This window comes from Alosa pseudoharengus, unplaced genomic scaffold (genome assembly GCF_046254945.1).
Source record: "Alosa pseudoharengus isolate Yale_2024_CS ecotype anadromous, Long Island Sound unplaced genomic scaffold, YU_APseudo_1.1 YU_APseudo_1.1_scf_16, whole genome shotgun sequence".
NCBI lineage: Eukaryota > Metazoa > Chordata > Actinopteri > Clupeiformes > Clupeidae > Alosa > Alosa pseudoharengus.
This window is the reverse complement of record NW_027468630.1, coordinates 12,110,996-12,135,987: the sequence shown is the minus strand read 5'-3', so window position 1 is coordinate 12,135,987 and position 24,992 is coordinate 12,110,996. Positions and strand designations below refer to the sequence as shown.

The window sequence follows — 24,992 nt, the reverse complement described above, 5'->3', positions numbered from 1 at the left end:
TCAAATTGTCATGAAAATGATCAAAATTAGTTTTGTGTGTTCAAATGCCCTGTCTTAACAGTCATGAAGCCTCATGGTAGTCAGAATAAGTTAACAATATTTTTGAGAGAAAAGAAGTGTCAATCGGTCACATTTGACCGCGAACACAGCAGGAGGGTTAAGTTCTTAAAATGCCACTGCCACAATGTTTTTCTTGTAAAACAAAACAATACATTAAAACAACATAGCCTAACAATTACGATGACAGAAGGCTAAAGGCAGCATATTGACAGTAGGCCTATGCTACAAATTATGGCACTAAATGTCTACAAAGTGACGAGTGAGGAATTGCATTATCAAACAACGGTTCATATTCTCGAGCAAAACACCTACCGATGGCCTCTCAAGGAAATATGGAAAGTTAGCACATAAAACATTTCACACAACCTACTGTGTTGACAGTTTTTTTTTTCATTAGGTAGGCTATAAAATAATCAGTCACGTTTCCATGTCTCTTGTTGAAAGTGTCAGAAAGAGGCGAAACGTTTGAAATACCTAAATTAAATATAGCTTCAAGATTTAAATGGGTTAATACATCTCTCGTGCAAGCAGCCTGCGACCTTGAAGTGCTAAAGGGGCGGGCCACCGGCTTTCTGAAGTCCTTCGCTTTCAAAAGTTGGTGGTCATGTCATTAGTTTCCTCTGCTCCACCCCGAAAGTTTTCTCTGTTAACAGTGAGCGTTCCTGTATCATCCTGCGGGGAAATGAGCACCTGAGTCGCGGAGCATACAGTCTGTCGCATTTACAGGTTAATTTTAGAAAAGTTTCATTAGTTTCGAAGACAAACAACAGGGGAAGTTAGCTGAGAAAAAAAAAAAGAAATCCGCGTCCGTCAGACATGGTCGGACAAACCAACTAACTTTTTGTGACCAGTTATTGTCCTCAACAATGAGGCGTTTACAATCATTCGCCACTGTGCTCTTGAAGGCTGCAATCTTACTTTTTGCCACTGTAAAGGTAAGTCATGAGCTTTAAAAATGTGTTTTCTCTTAGAGACTGGTTCTTCTTCTTGGCTAATGGCAGTCTGGGCTGTTGTTGGTATAGGTACGGCAGCCTATTGTGAACAATTAACGACAACCCCAAACCTTCTTTAAGACATATTTTGTATAGGCCTAATCTAGATGAATAGGTCTATTTACAATACAATCTTATAAAAAGATTAGTCGTCAAGCGTTGGGATCATATTGCATTTTTACACGTCAATTTAGTGGATGTCATTTTCGTGTCAGATTAGTGGATGCAATTTCAGGAAACCGTTCACCTGTACAACTTATCTGTTCATTTGTGAAGTGTGAAATATGTGTCTTATATCTCAAAAGTACTGACTTTTATCTGTATCTCTAACGTTAAGAAAGATATTATTGTAAACAGAATTGAAGCTGTCAGAAGATCATTAGCCTACCTCAATTTCTCTCTGATTGCCCTACTGTTAATCTAAAATTATGTGAATATTTTTTTTATAGTGGAGAGCACATTGCTCTTTGCTTTGTTCGTGTTTGTTTTTTGCTTTTTGCTTTGTTTGTGTGTGTGTGTGTGTGTGTGCGCGCGCGCAAGTGTGCGTGTTTGTGGATGTTTGCATGCACATGCATTATGCTTTTAACTATCTGTTCCACTGGCAAGTTCTGTTGCCTGCTATAACAATGGATATTTTCCATGAAGTGAACTGTTAACCAGAAGTTCACCGTATCTATGCAAATATCTGAGGGTGGTGGTTTCATATCTTCATAGGCCTGAAAGGCCCTACGGTGACTTTGGCAATGATGCATCATACCCACTGAAGTTTTGGTGTTACACCATACCCGATGCATTCAGGTTTAGGCAATGTGTGCTTTGTTGTTTGGGCTTACTTAGTCTACTCTACTGTTCTGTGGCTTCTGAGTCAGAGGTTGTGAAGATTCAGTTGAACTACATATTAGAATCTATCCCTAACCTCTCTGTCCAGATATGATGGAAAAATTCACTGGGTGAAATTGTGATGGCTCTTCTGATATTCCTGTCCAGTTGACAATTACCAACACTTATTAGGCCTACTAACAATTATTTTCAGAGCAACAAACATGATCCCGTTTATAGCAATATAACACCTCTCCATCACACGTCAAGATAAGTAGGCTATAACAAGTGTGGTTGGTGAGGACTGCACACTTCACAGTTCAGTTTCACACATTTTTAGTATACTTTTAGCTAAGCTGATACATCCTCACAGACCTGACAAGGTGTTGGAGTCCTACCAATTTTTTTTGGACTTACAGGTCTCTGATAGGTAACATCAGAAGACTGCCAGCATCGTCACCGTCACCGTCGCCGAATCCCCATTTAACCTCTGATGCTGACCTTTCGTTATGTAACCAGCTCATATCAATGACAGGTAGATTTGGCTGTAAGACAGCTGACACGCAATAGCTTGATCAGAGATCTGTGCACCTATGGAGTACAAAGCATTGAATCCATCATCAGTTTAATTTCAACAGTAAAGCATATATTACTGCATTTTAATTTAGAAACCACACTTTCATTTGATTAATTAATACTACTTTTTCTTTTCTCCTTAGTATGTACAATATTGGATGTTTAGTTAGTTTGCACAATACAAGGCAATACAATACAAATTTATATAATAAAATACATTACTGTTTCAATCACCTACATAAAACTAGCAACTAAACTAAACACAAAGGGGCTTTATCTAGATGATTTCCACCGTATGATAGCTTTACAGTGTTTATTAAATTGGTGATTCATGGTGTCTTAATTGTGATCAAAGGAGTTAAATCTATAGTCATATTTTCCGTGCGGAGTGTTTTTTTAATCCTTGATGTACCCTAGAGTCTGCAAGTAATGACCCAGGAAAGTACAGCATTTTGCATACATGTCCTGAGAAATTGACGCCCAGCCAGCCGAGGCAAAATCAACTGATAGGCTGCTAAACGAGGGGAACATTGTGACGTGGATATCTCCTCATCACAGAACTGTCTCGGAACAAGGAAAAGACAGCTTTCCTTATTCCTCTTAAACACTGTCCATGCCTCACAGGTGCAAACTGGATGTGGGCTGGCCCCCTTTGTGGGTAAAAGAATACTTTGACATTTGCGAGTGAATTTGAGGGCTTTGAGTTTTGTCTTTGTGCGACCTCCTGCATACTTTCAGGCAACATTTGCATAAGCACTTGCATGCCCGAGTGCATAAAGTGCATACATTACATGTGGCACAGCTCTTTGGCACACTACATGGTGCTGGTTTATTTCCCTTTGTGGTTATTTGTGCTGGCCACGTGTTTGAGCCTTCTCAGTCTCATACATATCAGTAGTCCTCACCTGACAGAAAAAAAATGTGTTCTCTGAGAAGTCAGTCATTGAAATCAAGAAAAATGGGATATGGCCCTTTATAAATCTACTGCCTGACTGTAAATTACTATTGTTGTCACTGTGATAGATTTAAATGTAGTGTTTATAATATAAACTAACGCAGAAACACTACGTAAATTTAAATTCACTACGTACATTTTTATCATACTTCATCAATTTGCTGAATTTTTAAGAGGTGCAACATTTTGCCTCCAATAGGATCAGGGAAGTGAGTGCCTGGTTAAAGCGAGTGCCTGTTTAAATGACTAGTCTAACAATGGGCCTCCTCTAACTCGCATATCTTTTCCAGCGGCCCAGTAATAAATGAGGTCAAACATTTTGCGTTTTTTTTAGATGAATTCTGCATATTAATTCCAAACACAAAGAGCTCCAGTAACCATGACCCATGAAAATGGGAATCCATTCTTTTCCACTGCTCAATGCTGTCATTGTGTGGAGATGGAACGCCTGGATCCTGTGTGCCTTAGAACAGGGAAAAGAAGCAGTGGCTATTTAAAATAGCCAGAACTAGCTGGAAAGGTCAGACCATTTAAATCAGATTGCTGTTTCAGAGATTGTTTATGGCACAATTAGTTTTGCAGGCACTCTGACCATTTTTGAGATTGTGCATTGAGTCTCTGTAGTATACATTGATATGGAAACACTGGAATGCCTAAATCTGTTTTGCCTCTTTAAAAGATAATCACTGTAATGGCTTTGTCTTTCTAGGCTTAGTGTCATAAGAAAATCCAAACTGTATCTGATAACTAGTTGCATTGCTAGTGGCATTGTTCGGTGTTCGGAGTTGGTCGGTGATGCTTCACTGAGTGAACTTTTCGGTTTAACACTGAAACCGCACCAAACGTTTTTATGCCAATGCAGCAGACTTCACAAGTTCCCAGCCACCACTGCTGCTGTCTTTTGCTGAGCCAAACACCCACACAAGCAAGCAGCCGTGACGTAGTTGGCTGGTTATCACCCCGGTACAATTTAATTGGCAGGACAAATCAGTGACTTTATCAGTGCTGGAGACAGACAGTCCACTGATCTGCCTTTTTGGAGAGAGCACATTGGACAGGGGAGCGAATGTTTTTTTTTTTTTTTTGTCTTTCCCCCGCTTGTTCTCTTTTACTGCCACCATGCAAATGTGAAGTCTGCAGGTCGGTTCGGCGCGTTTGCATGTCCCTTTTAGCTGCGCTGGCCACTGTAACCCGAACAGGAAGTAGGGGTCTGATCCGTTATACAATTACGGCTGATAGAAATCTGCAGTGAGTAAGAGGCCTGACTGAGGGACAAGAAGTGCTTCACTGCTAAATATCACATCTTATTTCCCTAGCCCAAGATGGGCCTGGCGATAGATACAGTGGCTGGGCCAGTCCTTGTAGGTGAGAGGAGAGAGGAGGGCTGAAGGGCTCTCTACCAGGCCTGGAGGATAGGACAGGCCTGCAGTCAGAACCAGCTGGTGACAAGACAAACACGCAGAGCAGGCTGTGGCCACTTTGATCTCCCATCAACGTCAGCATCCCTTTGACATCACCATTGTAAACACCTCACACCTAACCTAAACTGACAACTCAGTCACAGCCAAATGAGCACAAACAAATCAGCCTCACTATTGGTGCATCATACTTGGTATGAACACATTACTGGTACGTCATTCATTCATGCAGCGAGAACACTGTCTCTACGACTAAAGGCTTGATTTAGTAAAGGTTTGTCGGTTTAGTAAAGGTTAAAGACTGATATTACCTTAAAATGTAGCCCATCTAAGGTATCAACAGGAATGAATGACTAGATCCTGTGTGTCATGTTCAGTATTAGAAAGTCATAATCTTCAGTATGCCCCTGTATTTTAAAGAAACATTATCTTTTCAGCTTATATCAGGGCCTGTATGTGAGTCAAGGCCTCAGGGTCTACATCGATACTTGTAATCTGTTATCAACAAGGACAATGGACAAACAGTAGAATTAGAAGTGTAAGGTTAAGTATTCTGTATTTTCCACATTCTAATGCTTGTCTGTTTTGAATGCATGCACGGGAGCTGCACTTGTGTTCAACAGAGAAGCAAAACTGAACCGAAACAGATGTTAACTGTGTCTGAACCAATTAATCATAATCATAGAATATGTGGGGATATGTTTTTTATTATGCTTCTCACATGAATTATTGTGTGGGGAAGTTAAAAAAAATCAAGCAAGGCTTTGTTTATTGCTCGTTCCAAGGAACTTGGAGCTGTCATTAGAATAAACATCGCTGACCTGAATATACCATAGCCTCTTGGTAACAGACAGCCGCCAAGCATTCACAAGATGCACTGGACCATCTCTGCAGATGAGTCTGGACATAAACATCACTTTTTTTCCCTATAATTGAGCTTATTAAGTGGATTTAGGATAGTACAACATGTCTATAATGAAGACTTTCATTTCACAAGCCGTTTCTCCTGTTTATCGGATTTTCCCTGTCAGTTTGCAATATTAGCTAAAGAATCAGAGTCTGTGAATGGAGTTTTGCAGAAAATCCAATGACCTATTCGGTGATCTGGTCAACCACTGGCCAAATTAGTTATTCACATGGTGGGCTGTTATATGCAATAACAGCAAGGATTCTAGACTAGATTCTAGTCTTTAAGAACACTGATTGTGGTGTGGAGGTGTGCACACAATCAGGAACAGTAATTATTATCTCTTGCATAGCCATCTTTTTTTTTTTGAAGCAACACCCTTCAGAAGTCCCATCCTGGTAAGCCATAATCTCAGAGATGAATGAGAATGAGCTCATGTTAGGAAGTAAACGATACAAATTGCTCAACGTAAGATTAGTCATAATCCACAGTGGAATAATAGCACTTAGTCAACATACTTGTCTTGAGGTAAAAGGTTGAATTTTCTTTTCAAACATTGTGTGACATACAGTAAGATTAGTTGTTCCATATGGGTTTAAAACCATGTTGGTGGAATGAGTTTCCCAGTGCTCTCTGTTCCTGTTATAGATTTGGGTCTTTCAAGAGGGGTCTAAAATACATATCTGTTCAACATGCACTTAGTTTATTAAGTGTTTCTTATGTGTTATGGTTTGTATATTATAGTATTTATTTATTTTCATTAGGCTATTGATTGAACTGACATTGTTGTTTATTATTGCTGTTCTCCTTGGTGTAGTCTTACCAACCTTTTAAATTGTTTACTGTTAAATGTAACTATTGTATTGTTGTTATTTGTATGTCGCTTTGGACAAAAGCGTCTGCTAAATACCATAACCATAAAACATTTGAAATTAGTTTACTTTCATTTTAATGTGAAATTAGTCTCACAGCCTCTAGTGTCAGAGTACGCAGAGTTTGGTTCCCAAATGCAATATCTTTTATTTTAATGAATTTTCATAAATCATTTTTTTATTTTGTTTTTCAGGTATTCAGTGGAACTGCAATTGGGTTATCATTATTTGATTCATCTTTACTCAATTAAAACAACACAACTGTAATTGTATTAATATTACTTAAAATAAACAATTAAATAATATGACTTTTATTAAAGTTGTTGTGTTTTGGAACTGAACTCGCTGTGCTCAGGGGTGCTGCTATGCTATGGGCTCACGTAAGTGAGACTCATTAAACAACATGGACAAAATTACAGATCTTCGCTTCTGACGGGTCTTTGTGAGCCTCTGCCTTAAACTATCCTTATCTCCAAAGGCATCCAGGTCCCTAGGATGTCAGTTACGCAACACCATGTAGGTGATTAGCTTGGCAGAGGAGTGAGTGGGAGCAGAGAGGAAACAGTTATGTTTATTTCTTTTGTTTGAAATCTTTTCCTGATTAGCTGGTCTTGCACATTGTAGCTTGAAGTGTTACACATGACTAGCCTTAAGGATTGACTCCAGAGTACATCACCTCTTGCGCTGTGACTGTTTACTGCGATGGTGCTCCGACTGTGCTCTTTGGGGGGCCCTCTTCAAGTGGTAATATGTAAATCCACAGCTCTGCAGAAGGAAGTGGCTTGAGCATGAACGTAGCAAATAACGTAACACGCAACATCACAGCAAACTATACCGCTGCGCAAGTGACCACAGGAAGATAATATCCTGTGTCATGACACCACTAACCATAGCCTCATTCCAAAGCCTATCTTTAACCAGCCAATTATGCATTGCTGTTGAATCATGTTGTATCATGTTAATTAGGCTTGTTTGTGGGAAGTCCCCAACCAATTGTGCAAGGAATTTATTTTTAATTTTCCCGGATGATGCGCAGGTGGATGGGTCACCCATCCCTGTGTAAGAGTACAAATGGCATTTTTTATCACATGGATTCAAGTTGCCTGGATCTCTGACTCGCTACTAGATAGCCTACTCCAAATGATGTGTGCATAGCTTACATGTCCTGCGCATGTACAGCCTATGAACAAAGTTAAAAATAGAGTTGAATTGGCATTGTTGCTGATGTCATGCCTGCGTTCTCTAGGGAAACAGGGCAAACCCTTAACTGGGCCTAGCCCTGGCCTGGTCCTCTTCCTGTGTGCGGCTGGCGAGCAGTTGATAAGCCTCCCTCAGAGCATGTCCTCTAGCCCGCGAAGCCCCGGTAGCAGCCTGTGGTCAGGGTGAACTGAACGCCCTCTGTCTGATGCAGCTTGCTGGCGGAAGTGAAAGCAAGTCTATTGTTTTGACCCGCTATCTGGATGGCTGCAGGTTGATTGCACCAGCGACACTCATCAAACGAGTGAAAGGTTGAGGATGGTGAACTGGCTGTAACACCCAAAACATTTTTCCTCTCTGTTGTTTGGTGACCAGCTTAACCTTGGGCTTCAAATGTACAGCAGTGCTTACTAAGTCACAACTGGACCTCAGGTTTTTTGTGTGTGAGGATTCTTCTCTCCCAGAGTTAGGCTAGAATTTCAGCTGACATGACAACCACAGGACTTTAGTTCCTGTTTTGTTTTTCCTTAATTTCTTAACACATTTGTTGTGTATGTGATTTCTTACTGTGGGATTTTCAAGGCATGAGAAATGAAGACATTTTGGTCTTTTTGTGTTGTATGGGGAAGTGCAAAAGATGTTTAGTTTGCTATGTTAGATGATGACACGGTCACACTCAATAACTAGTCACACTGGCACTGACTGATTTTGTGTCTGTTTCGAATTGGTCTGTATTTCCTATGCACACAATGAAGAAGCACCATTAAATTAATTGACTTAGTTTGTCTAACTTATATTAAGCCATTGATGCTAAGCACAGCCTGTTAACTTATTTACTGAATGGCCAATAATATGTTGTGCTAGGCGTAGCCAGTGTTGTGTTGGCAGCCCAGCAGGATGGGTTCAGTGATGAGACTGTAATGGGCATCAGCTCCTTCAACAGAGTGATCATCAAGCAAGGACCGTAGGGGCCAGGGGCCTTCAGGGGTCATTAGCCTCCATAGTGCTCTTAGGAGTGAAGCAGGCACCTCTCTGGTCAGTGGTGCATCTAAAGCTGTGCAAATTGCACTCGTGATCATTTAGTATTTTTGTACTTCCTGCCACATTCAAAGTTTTCACGGCTTGAAAGGGGAAGGAAACTGTGTCGTCTTGGACCATTGCACCCAGTATGGGGATGGGGCAGGGGGCTGGTTAGCTCTAGACTAGACTAGAATACTATTCTCTGCTGTATGAAAATGTTTAGTTGTGCTTTTGAGCAAGGAAAGGTCTGTGCTTACGTCAGATAGTTTATCAGTTTATTTGTTTCCTTTTTCCCTATGCCTTTTGTTGTTGCAACAAAACAAATGTTGTGGTCTCTGAAACCTAACTGAAAAGATAACATGGAAAGGTTTTGCAGAAGGAAATGCAGATATGCAAAAATGAGATGTGCAAATCTGCAAATATACAGCCAGGCTAAGTGCAGCAGACTAGTCTAAACCATTTGAAAGTATTTACACACATTTCCTATAGTTTAAAAGAGTAGTTGCGTGTTCTGCGTGTTGCAAGCACTGCCACCCTTAAAATGTGGTTTAAGTCTGTATAACATCATTTTACCATGCTCCTGTCCTGATCATCAAGATGTCAGTGGAACAGAGTTTTGAGATTTGATCATTTATGTATGTTAACTTTCAAACTTTTACAGATATGTGAATGGATATGAGAATCTACTATATAGCAGCACAGCATAACAATACAAAACAATTACAAATTATAGATGAATAAAACTGGACTATTTTATGCAAGCATTGTCATATCATAGATGTGTGTACATGGAGGATACTGTTGGCTGATCAGTTAATAGTTTTAAATTACAACCTACAACCTTTCATTTCACTTTTTTGATTAAAATTTTCCTTTTTTATTATTTCAGGTTTTACATACACAACAATGTAAGTGTCTGTTTAAAATGTCTTCCATATGGTCTTGATCAGATTTATTATTTATTTATATTACTTGTCTATTATGTTATGATTCTTTTGCAATCATCTAACAATCCTCACTGTTTTCTTGCTTTGAAGGCCAGCCTTGTACCTATAAATCTAACCGCATCACCACAAGCCAAATCTCAATACAAGTGGCAGTAAATGCCAAATGCGATGTTAACAATACCACCTTCAACCAGACGGGGGATAGCTTGATCATCAAGGAACTGACGCCAGGAACCAAATACAATTTTACCATCAACTGTACTGATGTGCAGAAGTGCTGTGCTAACTTCACTACACGTATGTTCATGCAGCTTCCTACAGTGACTTTATTCAGTACCCTAACCTGTGCATTTCAACAAAATGCCAGCAAATAACAAATACTATGACTCAGAACATGATTCCCAACTAAACAGGAAAACATGGGAATGCTGCTGATGTACTGTAGCTTGTATGTAAATATTTTGTATATCCCTGTATAGCCTACATGTATTTGTGATGTTGTGAGTCCAGACAGAAAAAAAAATCTCACACCTTTACTCCCCCCTTCCCACATCCTTCTCTTGCACGCACAGAAGCAGTCAATCTTACAGTCATGCACATCAACACAACATCTGTGAATGTCACCTGGACAGGGTACCTCGTTGCAAATGCCTCTTTCTCGTTCACCACACGTAAGTCTTTCACTACCTCCTTGGAGGAGTGCGCATGCTCACCAGCAACCCTCAAACACCCACGCATGTGAAACAGGCGAAGGCCTGATTCCGTCATTTCAGTTTTTTTTGTGATGATACCACCGTATTTCCCGCGTGACCAGTAGGAGCTGACAGCTGACCAGCCCCCACCCTCTCTCTCCCTCACCCGCTTTCTTGCACACACAGGCCCACAGGTCGTCAGCAACTTGGCCGCCAGTAACGTCACTTCCAAATCCGTGTCTCTTATTTGGGTCAAGGGCCAGGGCGAAAGCCCCTTCTATAGAGTGCTTTGGGGAATTAAGGAGACCAGTATGACCGAACTGAAAAGCACCGGTGACACCTTTGCCACGATAGCAGGCCTGGTCCCGGGCACTAAATATAATTTCATGGTCAAATCAGTCGGGGCTGATAACCAGACTGAAGGTGACCTAGCTGGTTCTCTGCAAGTGATAACCAGTAAGTTCTTATTTTGATGGGTGACTGTTCAGTCCTGGGATCTTCTTACGGTTGCTTAAGTCCAACATCTAGCAGTTGGTTTATTTATTTGTTTGCCTCACTCAAATAGTTAATTAGTCTCCTGTTGGGATTTTGCTCACAGTGCTTCTTAGTACTGTAGACTTGTGCATTAGCAGCAAGTATCAAAGGTCCTCCTTTGTTGAAAAAGGAGCATGATGATCATATTAGTGTGTCATTACCTGTCCAGAAATCTTAATTGAAGCATGAAAACTGCTGCTTATAATTTGTGGTGTAATGAAACTGTTTTCAGTAGGTCATCTAAAATGTAAAATATTTTTGGTTCTTAACAGAGCCAGGAATCGCTGAAAACATCACAGCTGTCCAAGGGAACAGCTCTTTGAACGTGTCCTGGGACAAGCCCCAGGGCTCTGTGTCCAAATATGTGGTGCAGCTTGGAGGGCAAATCAAGTCACCAGTCTCTCTTTATGCTGAATTTGAAAATCTCCAAGCTGGAACTGTATATAATTGCAATGTGACTTCAGTTCTTGAATCAGAAAACAGCACCTCAGACTCTGTTGAGTTAGCTACCAGTAAGTAGAGGTCTCAGTAATATCTATGGCGTTTCTGTTGACCTGCTATTGGTGTTGAAAAACAGGATTTTTCACTTAAGTTCCTGGAAATGTGTTTTGCTGATAGTCATAGTAGAAAATGATTTCTCTCTTTTGTTAGTATCTCACCCTAGTCTTCTTCTCACCATCTCTCCTCCCCCTCCTCTCTCTCTCTCTCTCCCTCTCTCTGTATCTCTCTCTCTCTCAGAGCCCAACCCTCCATACTCTGTCAGCATCAATAACAGGAACAACACCTCCTTGACTCTCGCATGGAGCACTCCTCTGATGAAATTAGGAACAGAACTCTCTTATGCGGTGTTGCACTCCTCCAGTGACTCATCAGAGCAGGTCACTAAAAATGGCACCTCTGTCATACTGTCGGGTCTGCACTCTGGGACACAGTATAGCATTAATGTGACCACCATTGGACCTCAAAACCTGAGGAGCTCCACTGTCTCTTTGGCTGAATACACTTGTATGTGTCACATGTTTTTTTTAATTTGTTTTACTTACACTGCTTCCATGAGTTGAGTTATGTAAAAAAACAACTGAGATATTAAAATTTGCAGTAGAAACAAAAAAGAACCCCTAGTGATGAGGGATGTATTTTAATTGTAGTCATTTTAGCACATTTCATTTCTCAGTTTTGTCAAGCTTTGGTAAACTTCTGTGTAAAGTTTTACAGCTATATCTGATCTCGCCAGCATTAATGGCGTTTTCAATTGCCATTGGGTAAGCGCCTAAATCACATCTTGTTTTTACAGTGCCCAACCCTGTGATGAACCTCAGAAGCACTTCTCTGTCTACCACATCAGTGAAACTGGAATGGGACAGTCCTCTTGATCCTCAGAGTTACTATAGATATGTGGCCAAAACAGTATCTCCAACGCAGACAAATCAGACTGTGTCTGAAAGCAGTGTTAACATTACAGGCCTTCAACCTGGAACTGAATATAACTTCAGTGTCACAACCACTATATCATCATCTCCTATTGTCCAGGGGCAGTCTGAATACGTTTTGGGCTATACAAGTGAGTATTTTTGAAAGTTTTGAAATCAGACTTAAATGTGTTTATTTCATCACAGTGAGAGAATGGTTACTTTTTTTTTACTATTGATTTTTGCCTAAAAAGATTTTGTTATTTTTTTTTTCCAGAACCCACGACTGTAGTTAATATCTCAGCAGTGGCTCTCAACACAACTCAAATTCGCCTCACATGGGAACACCCAGCAGACTATAAAGAGTATTACACATATGAAGCACAGATTGTTAGTGGCTCTGTCCAGAGCATTAGCACCTCTAACAAGAGCATAGTTTTTGACAACCTGGTCCCTGGCACCAATTACATGTTCAGGGTCATCACCAAAGCAAATAACAAGACATCTCAGCCAGTTGATGTGTCCTCATTCACAAGTAAGAACCCATTTTCTTTGTCACACCTTGTTGTAGGTTGTCACACCTAGTTGCACCCAATTGATTCTTTTGATTTTAGACTTGGCTTTTAACTTTTGGCAAACTGGAACTTTAGCTATTTGCCAAAGCTTGCCACATAGTAATAACATATCATTAATTAAAATTAAACGAATTGAAATAGTTTTTTGCTGACCTCTGTTGATCTTTTTGTAGAGGTTGGGAAAGCAACAGGCCTGACTGCGATCGGAACCACAACAAACATGGCAGTCACCTGGGACAGTCCCACTGGAATCGTAGAGACGTACGTCATCGTAATCTACCAAAGCCAAACTCAGATCCAAAATGTGACTGAGGTGACAAACCAATCAGTTGTTTTTGAAAATCTGCTGCCAGGCAAAAGCTACACAATCAAGGTGACCACCAAAAGTGGACCATTCCAGGAGAACTCAGTCATTGTCACAAATGCCACATGTAAGTTAAGCATTAAATCCAACAGGCCGGTTTCTAGTACATGGATTAGGCCTAGTCCTAGAGTAAACGAGAACTTCAATGAAAATGTCCACCGGAAAAGAGCTAAGTCTATGACACAACTTGATAAACAGCAAATATTTTGCAAAGATATTTCTTTTTCAATTCATCCTCAGATCCCAACCCTCCCAGGGAGCTAGTGGTTGAGCAATTCACCAACAGCTCCTTAAGCCTGACGTGGAAGAGGCCTCTAAATATGACATTGGGAGAGTACAACTTCAGTGTGACCAGTAAAAGCACTTCCAATGTGACGATGAATAACAACATAACCATGAATAACCTGTTGCCAGGCACTCAGTACAACGTTACAGTGAAGACTGTGGGTCCCCTGAACTATGAGAGCACAGCGGTCTCAATCTCGCAGTACACCAGTAAGTCTTATATCTCAATACAGATTCAGCATGCTCTCTCTCTCTCTCTCTTTTTCTCTCTCTCTGTCTCTCACTCTCTCTCTTTCTCTTTTGCAGTTTTTGCTACACTCACAGGGTGTGTGTGTGTGTGTGGGGGGGGGGTCTCCTCTTTGGGGAACCCGTCTCTCAGTTCTGTCTCTGTCTCTATAAGTCTTCCTAAAGTTGGTGATGATCTCAAATCAGTTGTATTTAGTTCAAATGAACAGAGAGGTGTCATTTCAAGGCCTTGTCTCTTACAGATCCCAATCCACCGAGTGGGCTGAAACAGCTCAGCCTCAACACGGGGAGTGTGACAGTGAGTTGGACTCAGAGTGACGCTATAGGGGGCTATTCGTACCAGGTAACTGCTTACTATCCTAACGGGACGCAGGTTAAACAGCTCAATGTCTTACAATACAATGAGACCACAGCAACTATAGAGGACCTGCCGTCTGGAGGGGTGTACAACGTCACTGTCATCACTTGGACTCCAGGGGGCACTCAAGCTCCAGCCAAGTCCATCATTGCATTCACAAGTGAGTTTAGTCTCCTGAGCTCCATCACTATGTCTTTATCAAACAGTGCGTAAGAACCATACATTTTACATTTGGTAAAGTGGGTGAATCAGAAGCTTGTTTAAAAGCACCCCATGTAATAATTTCTAAGAAGCTTTTTATAAATACATCAAAGTAAAATTAGTGATTGCATAGGTAGGCCTATGGTAGGCTACGTGACCGCAGTAGGCCTGGCATCCCCTAGGGCCTGGGCTACCTGGCAAACTGCTTTTGCCACCTTAGTTCCCAGGTGGTCCCGAGTTAGTGGATGCCTATTTATGCTGGGTGCAAAATCGTCGGATGCTCCTCTCAGAGTAACCTCTTTGTGAACCAAAGTTATTTAAAGTGTTTGCAATTTCTGCATAAGACATGTCCTTTTTAACCATCTCTTCTATATCCCTCGCACCACTTCCCAAGGCCACCATATCTAACGGGTATTTTTACCAAGTTAGCCTAAGAATATGATGCGAGCTTCTAGGGCCTCCTCAGATTAGCCTAAGAATAGGCTTCATTGAATAATGATCGTCGAAATTTAAGACTAATTTCGGTATTTGTATTTTGATGTTTTGAAACTGATTAGGAAAACGGAAAATGACTTGATTCTCGTTTTTCGATTTTGTATTATAAAACGGAAATCAAATAATCCTTCGTTTTTTGTTTTGTTCATTTTCATTTCCGAAACGGAAATCGATTGGCCAGAAGATCCACTGACCGTTTATAGTGTTGTTTGTGTGTGTGCAATTTCTGTTCTGTCGTCAACATCAGGCATTTCTTTCCTTATTAAATGTGTGACATCCCCGAATTACTGCTATGCATATTGAGCTTGTATGGCACTCTTTTTTTCCAGAACCCAACCCAATCACTGGGTTAGTAGCTATCACACAGAACGAGTCTACAGTGTTCTTAAACTGGACCAAACCCATAGGCTTCCCTTCAGGGGGGATTTACTACATAACAACCAACTGCAGCGATGCCCAACCCAACCGGACAATCTACGTTGAAACCATCTACATCACAGGGCTGAGCCCAGGAATCTCCTGCTTCTCCACTGTGTACAGCCAGGTCAACAACATCTCAGGGGACCCAGTCAGCATCGAATATAGCACAAGTACGGAAGCTTGTCTTTCTTGTCCTAATTTTCAAATCTGGGATGGCTCACTATACGCCTTTTTTGACTATGACTATGTGTGTATGTGTGTATAGTGTATGTGTGTATAGTGACTTTTTGACTATGACTATGTGCCGTCTGAGTGAACCCTTACCTAGATTTGAGCCCCTAGTCAGATTTTCAGTCACAGGACTTGGCTTGTACTCAGAGTTTTGCTTTTCCGGCATGTTCTTAAGCACAGCCCTCTCACTGCTTCCACACCGATCCAGTTTTCGTAGCATTCCTCTTCTCTCTCTCTCTCTCTCTCTCTCTCTCTCTTTCTCTCTCACATGCCCTCTTTTTTATACACGCTCTTCATCTTCCCTTCTCACAGAGCCTCCTAAAGTCTCTCCTGAAGTCAAGCATGTTGGCAAAATGGGCACCCTCTATGTGACATGGACACCCGTGAAGGGTGTTGACAAGTACGTTGTCTCCTTGGCCACTGCTGGAGCCCCCGTCCAGACTGTTAACATTAGCAACAATGGGAGCACTAATCACAATCTGTCACACACATTTTCCGACCTGCTGCCCGCCACCGAGTACACGGTCACCATTACGACAGTCAGCGGCTCCTTCAGTGAGTCGTCAGATCCGGTTCCCATAGCAACCTGTGAGTACTCAAACCCGACTGATTGGATTGTCTGTAGTAGAGTATGATTGCTGAATTGTCTGCCACATCTTGCTTCCCTCTCGGCTGACTGCATCCAGCCTTACAGTGCATTAGGAACATCAACTGAGAAAACCATGCTCACTGCTTTTCTGAACTGTAAGATTCACTCAACCCTTTTTGTTTCCCCCTGTAGATCCCACCAAACCTGGAGCAATCACAATCATAGAAACAACCACAGGCTCCATCACACTAGCATGGGTCAGTGCTCCAAACATGACCAATGGCAGCTTCAATTACGCTGTCACATATGAAACAGCAGGAGCTTTTAGTAGTGAAATCACCACCAACAACACCACCCATCTCCTGTCCGGCCTCAGTTCTGGAACACCTTACAACATCTCTGTGGCAGCTGTTGGTCCAATGGACCTCAAGAGTGACTCTGTGTTCTTGTACCCTGTGACAACAAGTAAGGCTTTTGAACCACAAATAAATTGCAGCTACTATGCAACATCTGTATGAACAGTCAAACAGACAGTCAAATGGCAAATACCAGTCCTCTCTGATCCCTTTCTCTGTTCAGGATTTTATAGTAGCAGGTGACACCTTTAGGTTGATTTTCACCATCAAATACATAAATGAGAAGTCTCACATCTCCTAACTCTGGTGCACATCCTCTTGTTTGGGCAGGACCTGAAAACGTAACCTATCTGATTGTGTCCGCAACAAACACAAACAGCATCACAGTGCAGTGGAGACTCCCTTCTGGTTTCAAGGATGGATATAAGTATAACGTTAGCAGCTCGAATGGAACACCATCCAGCACCACCCAAAACAATACGGTTAAGTTCACTGATTTAAGTGCTGGAAGTAGCTACAACTTCAGTGTACAGACCCTCACTGCCGACAACACTGCAGGAGCTCTGGTGTATACATCAGGTTGCACAGGTGAGCATCGGTCACACAGCCATGGAGGTCAGTTGGGTCCTCTCAGGCACTGGTGCAGAAATGGGAGTGCTATTATTTTAGTGCAGCAAATATTTATGCATTTAGCGGACACTCTTATCCAGAGTGACTTATTGAGACCATTAGCAGGAAGAGTCCCCCTGAAGCAACTCGTGTTTACACGCCTTGCTCAGGGACACTACGGGGGCAGCCAGGAATCAAACACGTGACTTTCTGGCTTCTGCCTGGAAGCTGAATTCCCTAACCACTACAGCATCACTGGCCCATTGAGTAAAGTGTCAATGTGTCCTTGTTGCAGAAATCATCATTATTTTTTACAGTGCTAAATAATATTTCACTTCTCAATATTTCTGTAAACATAAATAGATTTCACCTCAGCAATAAGGCATGTGAGAATATTTTCATTGCTGTCAGCGTACGCTAAACATGACATGTATGTGTTGTGCAGATGCAGCTGAAGTGTCTCCCTTAACCTGTACTGGGCCCAACCGGACAGAAGCCATTCTGCAGCTGACGTGGAATAACCCTCCTGGCAACAACATAGGGTTTGAGATCCAGCTGGGAAACTCAAAGGAACAAATTCCCAAATGTAATCCCACTGCATGCAGTCATACCTTCTCTGGTCTGTCTTACTACACTGATTACACGGTTGGCATCGTGACAAGAGGCTGTGGGAAGAGCAGCTCTTTTAAAAGTGTGTCCTGCAAGACTGGCATCACAGGTGTGTGTGTGTGTGTGTGTGTGTGTGTTTGTCTGTCCATCAATTTTAGAAGAAGAGTTTACACATTTTTGTTTCTGTACACCTCTGATTGGTCAGTTTGTGTGCTTCTTGCAGTCCCTCCTACAACGAGCACTGAAAACACTGTGACGACGGCTGACGTAGAGTACAACAAGTTCACTCTCCAGCTAAGCACCAGCCTGTTCAACAACACCTACGGCCCTATAGTCGCCTACGGCATCCTTGTCACTTCAGACCCTGGTATGAGTATCAACAGTTATGTTCGTTCTAAATTGAACTTCCTCCACATGAGTTTTATATATTATTCTTTGTAAATTATGATTTTGTTTATTTTATTGTATGTATTATTTTCCCAACAAGGGTTAATAAATGGTGGAGGAGCAAGCAGTTACCTGGCCAATACCCATTCAGACTGGACAGCAAGAAAGACCAGCACATACCTGGCTGTTGTTCAGCAGGTCCAGTCTGATGCTTCCAGGGCTGTCTCTGAGAGGTCAAGGCGCAGTACAGGCACGGTCACCGCGGTGATCGGAGATGAGACTCAGTGGCAGTACTACGTAAATGGACCACTCAATGCAAAGGGGAGTTATAGGTAAGTGAACAAAAAAAAAGATGTTATCTCCGAATTACATCGGATCTACACGTTATCACCACCTCTGTCTTTGTGTGATGGGCTGCACCTGTTCCTTTCACCTGTATAGCTATGCCGTTGTCACCTTCACCAAGCTGGAAGTGCAGAATGGGCTTATTTCAATAACTGAGTCCTACTTCTCAATCACTGCGTTCCACAGTACACCTGTAGATCTTCCTGAAAATCCAGGTAACAGCTAGTAGAGCCCAAAGCAAAGCGTCATCTGTTTCTCTTAACAGCTAAATGGCAGCAATAGCCATCCTTTTCCCACTCTAACTCATATAAATATCCCATTGTTTAAGACATTTATGCAACTAGGAAACAACTATGTCTTTGGCATGTTCTGTCCCTCCAGCGGTCATTGGTGGAGCCATAGGAGGAGGTATTGCAGCCATCGTCGTCATCCTTATCGTCACTATGATTATTGTCGCCACCTTTAAGAGGTTTGTTTAATTACTACACCTTTAAGAGGTTTGTTTAATTACTACACCTTTAAGAGGTTTGTTTAATTACTACGTCATCCTTATCGTCACTATGATTATTGTCGCCACCTTTAAGAGGTTTGTTTAATTGCTATGTCATCCTTATCGTCACTATGATTATTGTCGCCACCTTTAAGAGGTTTGTTTAATTACTACACCTTTAAGAGGTTTGTTTAATTGCTATGTCATCCTTATCGTCACTATGATTACTGTTGCCACCTTTAAGAGGTTTGTTTAATTACTACACCTTTAAGAGGTTTGTTTAATTGCTATGTCATCCTTATCGTCACTATGATTACTGTTGCCACCTTTAAGAGGTTTGTTTAATTACTACACCTTTAAGAGGTTTGTTTAATTACTACGTCATCCTTATCGTCACTATGATTATTGTCGCCACCTTTAAGAGGTTTGTTTAATTACTACACCTTTAAGAGGTTTGTTTAATTACTACGTCATCCTTATCGTCACTATGATTACTGTTGCCACCTTTAAGAGGTATGTTTAATTACTACACCTTTAAGAGGTTTGTTTAATTAATACGTCATCCTTATCGTCACTATGATTATTGTCGCCACCTTTAAGAGGTTTGTTTAATTACTACACCTTTAAGAGGTTTGTTTAATTGCTACGTCATCCTTATCGTCACTATGATTACTGTTGCCACCTTTAAGAGGTATGTTTAATTACTACACCTTTAAGAGGTTTGTTTAATTGCTACGTCATCCTTATCGTCACTATGATTACTGTTGCCACCTTTAAGAGGTTTGTTTAATTACTACACCTTTAAGAGGTTTGTTTAATTGCTACGTCATCCTTATCGTCACTATGATTACCGTTGCCACCTTTAAGAGGTATGTTTAATTACTACACCTTTAAGAGGTTTGTTTAATTAATACGTCATCCTTATCGTCACTATGATTACTGTTGCCACATTTAAGAGGTTTGTTTAAAGGAACCGTATGTAAGAAATGTATTTCAATTAATCATAAAATGGCCCTGATATGTCACTAGACATTAAGAAATCATGTTCATTTCAAATACTTCACTGACAACAGTAGTCCGGCCAGGATATTGTCATTTAGAATAGAATAGAATAGAATATAGAATAGAATCTGTCATTTAAAAAGTGAAGTTGCAGCCCTCAACTGATGTTGATGTTGTCATGTTGTGTTTTGGCCTGAAGCACCACCTCCACCTATCTACTAATCACAAAGTCAGTAGTGTTTCGGCATCCGGGTTGCCAGCTCTGCCAATCAGGGTGGAGGGGGAGGGGATACACTGCTCTACAGTAATTTGAAAGTGATTGCAGTACCAGTTTGGCCACAATCTTACATACGGTTCCTTTAATTACTACGTCATCCTTATCGTCACTATGATTATTGTTGCCTAGCAATTTTGAAACTTTTGTGAAGATGTTCTATCCTCCATGCACTGTTACAACAATAATCTTTCATTTTAGAAAGAAAAATAAGGAGGACACTCCAGGAGTCCCCATCCACTCCATACGGTCAGTTTGTCATAAATCAAGGCCTGGATGATATATTTATTTTGAATTAGCTATTTAACTTACGTCTGTTCCATTTATAACTTGATAATTGTTGATTACTAACCCAAAAATACCCCTCTTTTATTTTATTTTTACAGAAACAAAGTGTAAGTAACTCCACTTAAAGACTCTTGACACTGATCTTACGTGACTGTAAGATTGTCCCTCTGTATAAACTATGGCATATAGAGAGTAACATTTTATTGCACATTTAAAGTACATATTTCTGCTGTTATTTTGGTTTTAAAGGAGTGAACCCATAAAGGTGGAGGACTATGAGGCACACTATAGGAGGCAAAGAGCTGACTCCTTCTGTGGCTTTGCACAGGAATTTGAGGTGAGTTCTTGGATCTTATTTTCCACTAGGTAACAGCTGTCACATTATTTTCTTTTAAAAAATGATGCTGGTATTATACAGTTAGCATATGTGCCCATTGTGAACAATGGATTCCAGGGGAGCTGTTGCTAACACATGTAACCATGCACACTGTTTGCTGTTATTGTGAACTCTAGGCCATCCCCATTTTTAAAGAGCATAAGAGTGTATTATTTGTTTCATAAATATGTCCTGTCCCTGTGCCCTGTAGGACCTCAAGCCTGTGGGTATTAATCATCCCAAGAACCATGCTTTAGCCCCTGAAAACAGAACAAAGAACCGCTACAACAATGTGCTACCCTGTAAGTGTGTGTGTGTGCGTGTGTGTGTGCATGTGTGTGTGCGTGCGTGCGTGTGTGTGTGCGTGTGTGCGCGTGCATGATCGTGTGTGTGTGTGTGCTACAACAATGTGCTACCCTGTAAGTGTGTGTGTGTGTGCGTGTGTGTGTGCATGTGTGTGTGTGTGTGTGCGTGTGTGCGTGTGTGCGCGTGCATGTGCGTGTGTGTGTGCGTCTATAGAACCTAAAAACCTGCAGTTAATACATTGTTGGTGTTTGTGTAATCTCCTTGTCTCTGTTCTCGATGTAGATGATAACTCACGGGTCAAGCTGTCTATCCATGGCAATCCATTTGATGATTACATCAATGCCAGCAACATGCCCGTGCGTATCCCTCCCAGTGTGGTGCACATTGTGCACTCAGTTCAACTCCTGCATCTCTCCTATTTCTATTACTGTACATGCTTGTGACTGAAGAAGGTTGTTAATGGAAGCGCTGTTTTTTTTGTTTTGTTCCAGGGTTACAACTCCCGTAAGGAGTTTATCGCCGCTCAGGGCCCCCTGCCTGTTACAGTGAATGACTTCTGGAGGATGATTTGGGAGAAGAATGTTCATACGGTGGTCATGCTTACCAGATGCAATGAGCAAGGACGGGTGAGCTGTGGCTAGCAAGCTATACATGCAGACACACTGGGTTACAGCCAAGTCAGTGGTGTTTATGATGTATGATGTTTATCTCCTGTAGGTGAAATGTGAAGAGTACTGGCCAGTTGGCCAGGAGTCCAAACATTTCACTAATCTGATTGTGACCACAACCTCTGAAATTCCTCTGGAGGATTGGACAATTCGAGACTTTGATGTCAAAAATGTGAGTTATTTCAACTAGAGAACCAGATATAGGACTCCACAAAACGCATTAACCAATTTCAGTTGTTTTTTCTTATTATCCCATTTTGACAAACTGTTCAGACTGCACGATTTGCTTTGACACCATCCTTATCTGATTAGACATCAGTGTGTGTGTGTGTGTGTGTGTGGTAAGTGATCCCCTATGCTCCTCTCCAGGTGAAGACGGCAGAGACGCGCGCCGTCCGGCACTTTCACTTCACAGCCTGGCCAGATCACGGCGTGCCGGAGACCACCGAGCTGCTCATCAACTTCCGACACCTGGTGCGGGAGCACATGGACCAGTATTCCCGTCACTCCCCGACCATGGTGCACTGCAGGTCTGCAGCGGTCAACACTGACCTCTCCTCACCCCTCACTCGTTTCTGACTTCACTTATCTGATTTATGTAGCACAAGTTTCAGGCACAAAAGCAACTCAAAGCACTTTACAAAATATAACATAAACAATCTTAATAATCAATAAGTTAAATGGGTTAAATTCAACTGACTGAATGTCCATGGGCAATGATGATGATCTTTAAAGCAACACAATGTAATAATTGGTATTTACAAATGGGATTTAGCAATAAGGCAGTGCATCAAACACTTACGGAAAGGGTCATGGTCTTGCACAGTACAGCAGTTACACAGTACAACACCAAACATTTCAGACCAGGACCATCAATGTCAGAGATGCCATTCTTCGTATTATCTCTTATTCAAAATGAGTTTAAAGCTGTTATATAAAGGTAAAAGGACTACATAGCGTTGCTTGAACACTCTCAGGTATGAGCTACACCAGGCGCGTAACTGAAGCGTTCCGTTAGCGACGCGTAAAATCCATTTTAGATGAATGGTCTATTTTTTTCGAACGTACGCCCCACTGTCACGTCTGGTGTAGCCACTTCCATTGATTATAATGGAAGCTAGTTGTTGCAGCAGACGCAACGCGAACGGAACGCTTCAGTTACGCGCCTGGTGTAGCTCAGCCCTTAGTCTCACACTGCTACACCCTTGTTTTCAGACTCTCTAGTCCTGTTTATGTTAGGGTGTGACCTAAACTGTTTCTTATCAACAAACAGAGTCTGGGGTCTGAGGTCTGTATCTTTCCACTCTAACACACAGCGCTGGCGTGGGGCGTACGGGGACGTTCATTGCCATCGACCGGCTCATCTTCCAGATTGAGCGGGACGGTGTGGTTGACATCTATGGAATCATCCATGATCTCCGAATGCACCGAACACTCATGGTACAAACTGAGGTAAGTAACACAGTTTTCTACATGTACAGTATTGTCAAGGGGAGACTTCAGCTGGTGAATGGTTAAAGCCGTTGCACTGAAAACTGATGTGAATTTTTTTTTTTCTGTGTGCCCCCAGGACCAGTATGTGTTCCTGAATCAATGTGCCATAGATATTATCAGGTCACGGACGGGGACTAATGTGGACTTAATCTATCAGAACACAGCTGCCCTCACTATTTATGAAAACTTTGAACCCATGAAGAAGTCCAAAAATGGATACCACAAAGCTTAGTTGTCCGAGCCTCTCAACAAGCTTGGCGTTTTCTGTGGAACCACTGAAGTAATTGTTAAACTAATTCTTTTCTACTGTTTTAATTTCCATAGAAGGGATTTTTGACATTTTCATTTAGATATTTATTTAACCGTAAGTATGAATTTGCAGTTTTTGAAGGAATTGAAGGAGAAGTTTCGATACATGAAGACCACTTAAATTTTTTACAGCTTGTTTTGGTCATTTCTATGAACCAGGTACTATCAGTGTAGTTTCTTATGCTGGTATTTATTTTACTCCGTGTTTACACACTGTAGATGTATTAGGTGTGCTATACTTCTGATTTTCAAAATAATTTATTTTTATATAAGTTAAAATTATTCATTTGTCTACTTTTATCTGTGCAATACATCATGTCATCTAAATGAATATGCAAAAGTTTTATTTTGGTTAATATATATATTGCACTCAGGACATCATCGATGATATGCTTTAGGTTTTTGCATATATATACATGCTGATCTTTAAGTATGCTGTAAAATATTTAAATTGATTTAAATGCTATATTTTAATGTATTTTATAGAGTATATTGTTCAGACATGAGCACTTTCTTAGCAATACATTCCATCAGCTACTTTAGTGACAAGGTGTTGTCTGCCCCTCTCTACAATGACCAAATATCTTATTATGTCAGGTTATAATTTGCCCTCCACAGTGTTTTCTGTTTAATTCCCTCAAACCTCTGGTAGTTTTCCTGTCTCTTACTGTAGCTCTGCTCTGCCCTAACCTTAAATGCACTGAAAGACTACTTTTCTCCCTTTAAACCTATGAAGTTGTAATGTTTATTTTCTTGAAGGGTGTAGGCCACATAACCTTTGTTTGTGTTACCTCATAATTGGTGTACTTTGTTATATAGACAAAAAACAATGATGGATCATAGATGTAAATGTGACAATCCACAGACTTACTCATAGATATGTATTCTTTTTAAAAATACATTTTATACTGTTTTTATTATTTATACATTCCACTGCAATACCACTGCGATACAAAATTACATTTATTTCACTGTCATTGGTCTGTCATTTCAAATAGTAATTTCTGAAATGATTTTGAATCAATGGCTTATGTTTTCATCCTGAGAACATGCTTTGGTCACACTTCAAAAAGGGATCTTGATTGACCATTGTTGTAATTTTTTATGTACTGTTCCTTTGACTACTGTATGTATTGTATGCAACATCTTTGTATAAACGTGTGTGTGTGTGTGTACTGTATGTGTGTATGTATGTTGCATAAACATTTCACAGAAACATTTCAAGATATGTATGCTTTAAACAGTTCTCTTTTCTTGTTCTGTAGCTAAACTCTAAAAGAGAAATGCATTATGCTGGTCACAATGACAATCTGTACG

General features: G+C 41.0%; 1 protein-coding gene across 3 annotated transcripts; it reads left to right on the top strand.

The window, feature by feature from the left end:
* Positions 1–683: 683 nt before the first annotated feature.
* ptprja (protein tyrosine phosphatase receptor type Ja) lies at positions 684–24,903 on the top strand. Of its 3 annotated transcripts, XM_076287045.1 has the most exons (31): positions 685–995; positions 9,706–9,724; positions 9,854–10,060; positions 10,336–10,434; positions 10,642–10,911; positions 11,262–11,501; positions 11,728–11,994; positions 12,284–12,550; positions 12,676–12,933; positions 13,147–13,404; positions 13,578–13,832; positions 14,111–14,386; positions 15,252–15,512; positions 15,886–16,161; positions 16,355–16,627; positions 16,849–17,106; positions 17,573–17,845; positions 17,960–18,118; positions 18,224–18,455; positions 18,565–18,683; positions 18,850–18,937; positions 20,436–20,483; positions 20,621–20,629; positions 20,772–20,859; positions 21,110–21,200; positions 21,487–21,560; positions 21,696–21,830; positions 21,922–22,044; positions 22,242–22,402; positions 23,189–23,324; positions 23,443–24,903. In XM_076287045.1, the coding sequence occupies exons 1-31, from the start codon at positions 927–929 to the stop codon at positions 23,596–23,598; spliced, it is 5,445 nt and encodes a 1,814-aa protein (XP_076143160.1). In that variant the 5' UTR covers positions 685–926; the 3' UTR covers positions 23,599–24,903. The 3 variants fall into 3 exon arrangements, 1 of the variants encoding a protein (XP_076143160.1); XR_012987272.1 differs by lacking the exons at positions 21,110–21,200; positions 21,487–21,560; positions 21,696–21,830; ... (2 more) ...; positions 23,189–23,324; positions 23,443–24,903 and having other exon boundaries at positions 684–995; positions 10,339–10,434; positions 20,436–20,629; positions 20,772–20,857; XR_012987273.1 differs by lacking the exons at positions 21,110–21,200; positions 21,487–21,560; positions 21,696–21,830; ... (2 more) ...; positions 23,189–23,324; positions 23,443–24,903 and having other exon boundaries at positions 684–995; positions 17,960–18,103; positions 20,436–20,629; positions 20,772–20,850.
* The last annotated feature ends 89 nt before the right edge of the window (positions 24,904–24,992 follow it).

Bases quoted from the DNA above. Each gene is read 5' to 3' on its own strand.
- ptprja (XM_076287045.1), top strand. From the start codon at position 927: ATGAGGCGTTTACAATCATTCGCCACTGTGCTCTTGAAGGCTGCAATC. The intron at 16,162-16,354 runs GTGAGTACTCAA...TTCCCCCTGTAG, and splicing joins TCCGGTTCCCATAGCAACCT to ATCCCACCAAACCTGGAGCA. The intron at 20,860-21,109 runs GTGAGTTCTTGG...TGTGCCCTGTAG, and splicing joins GCTTTGCACAGGAATTTGAG to GACCTCAAGCCTGTGGGTAT.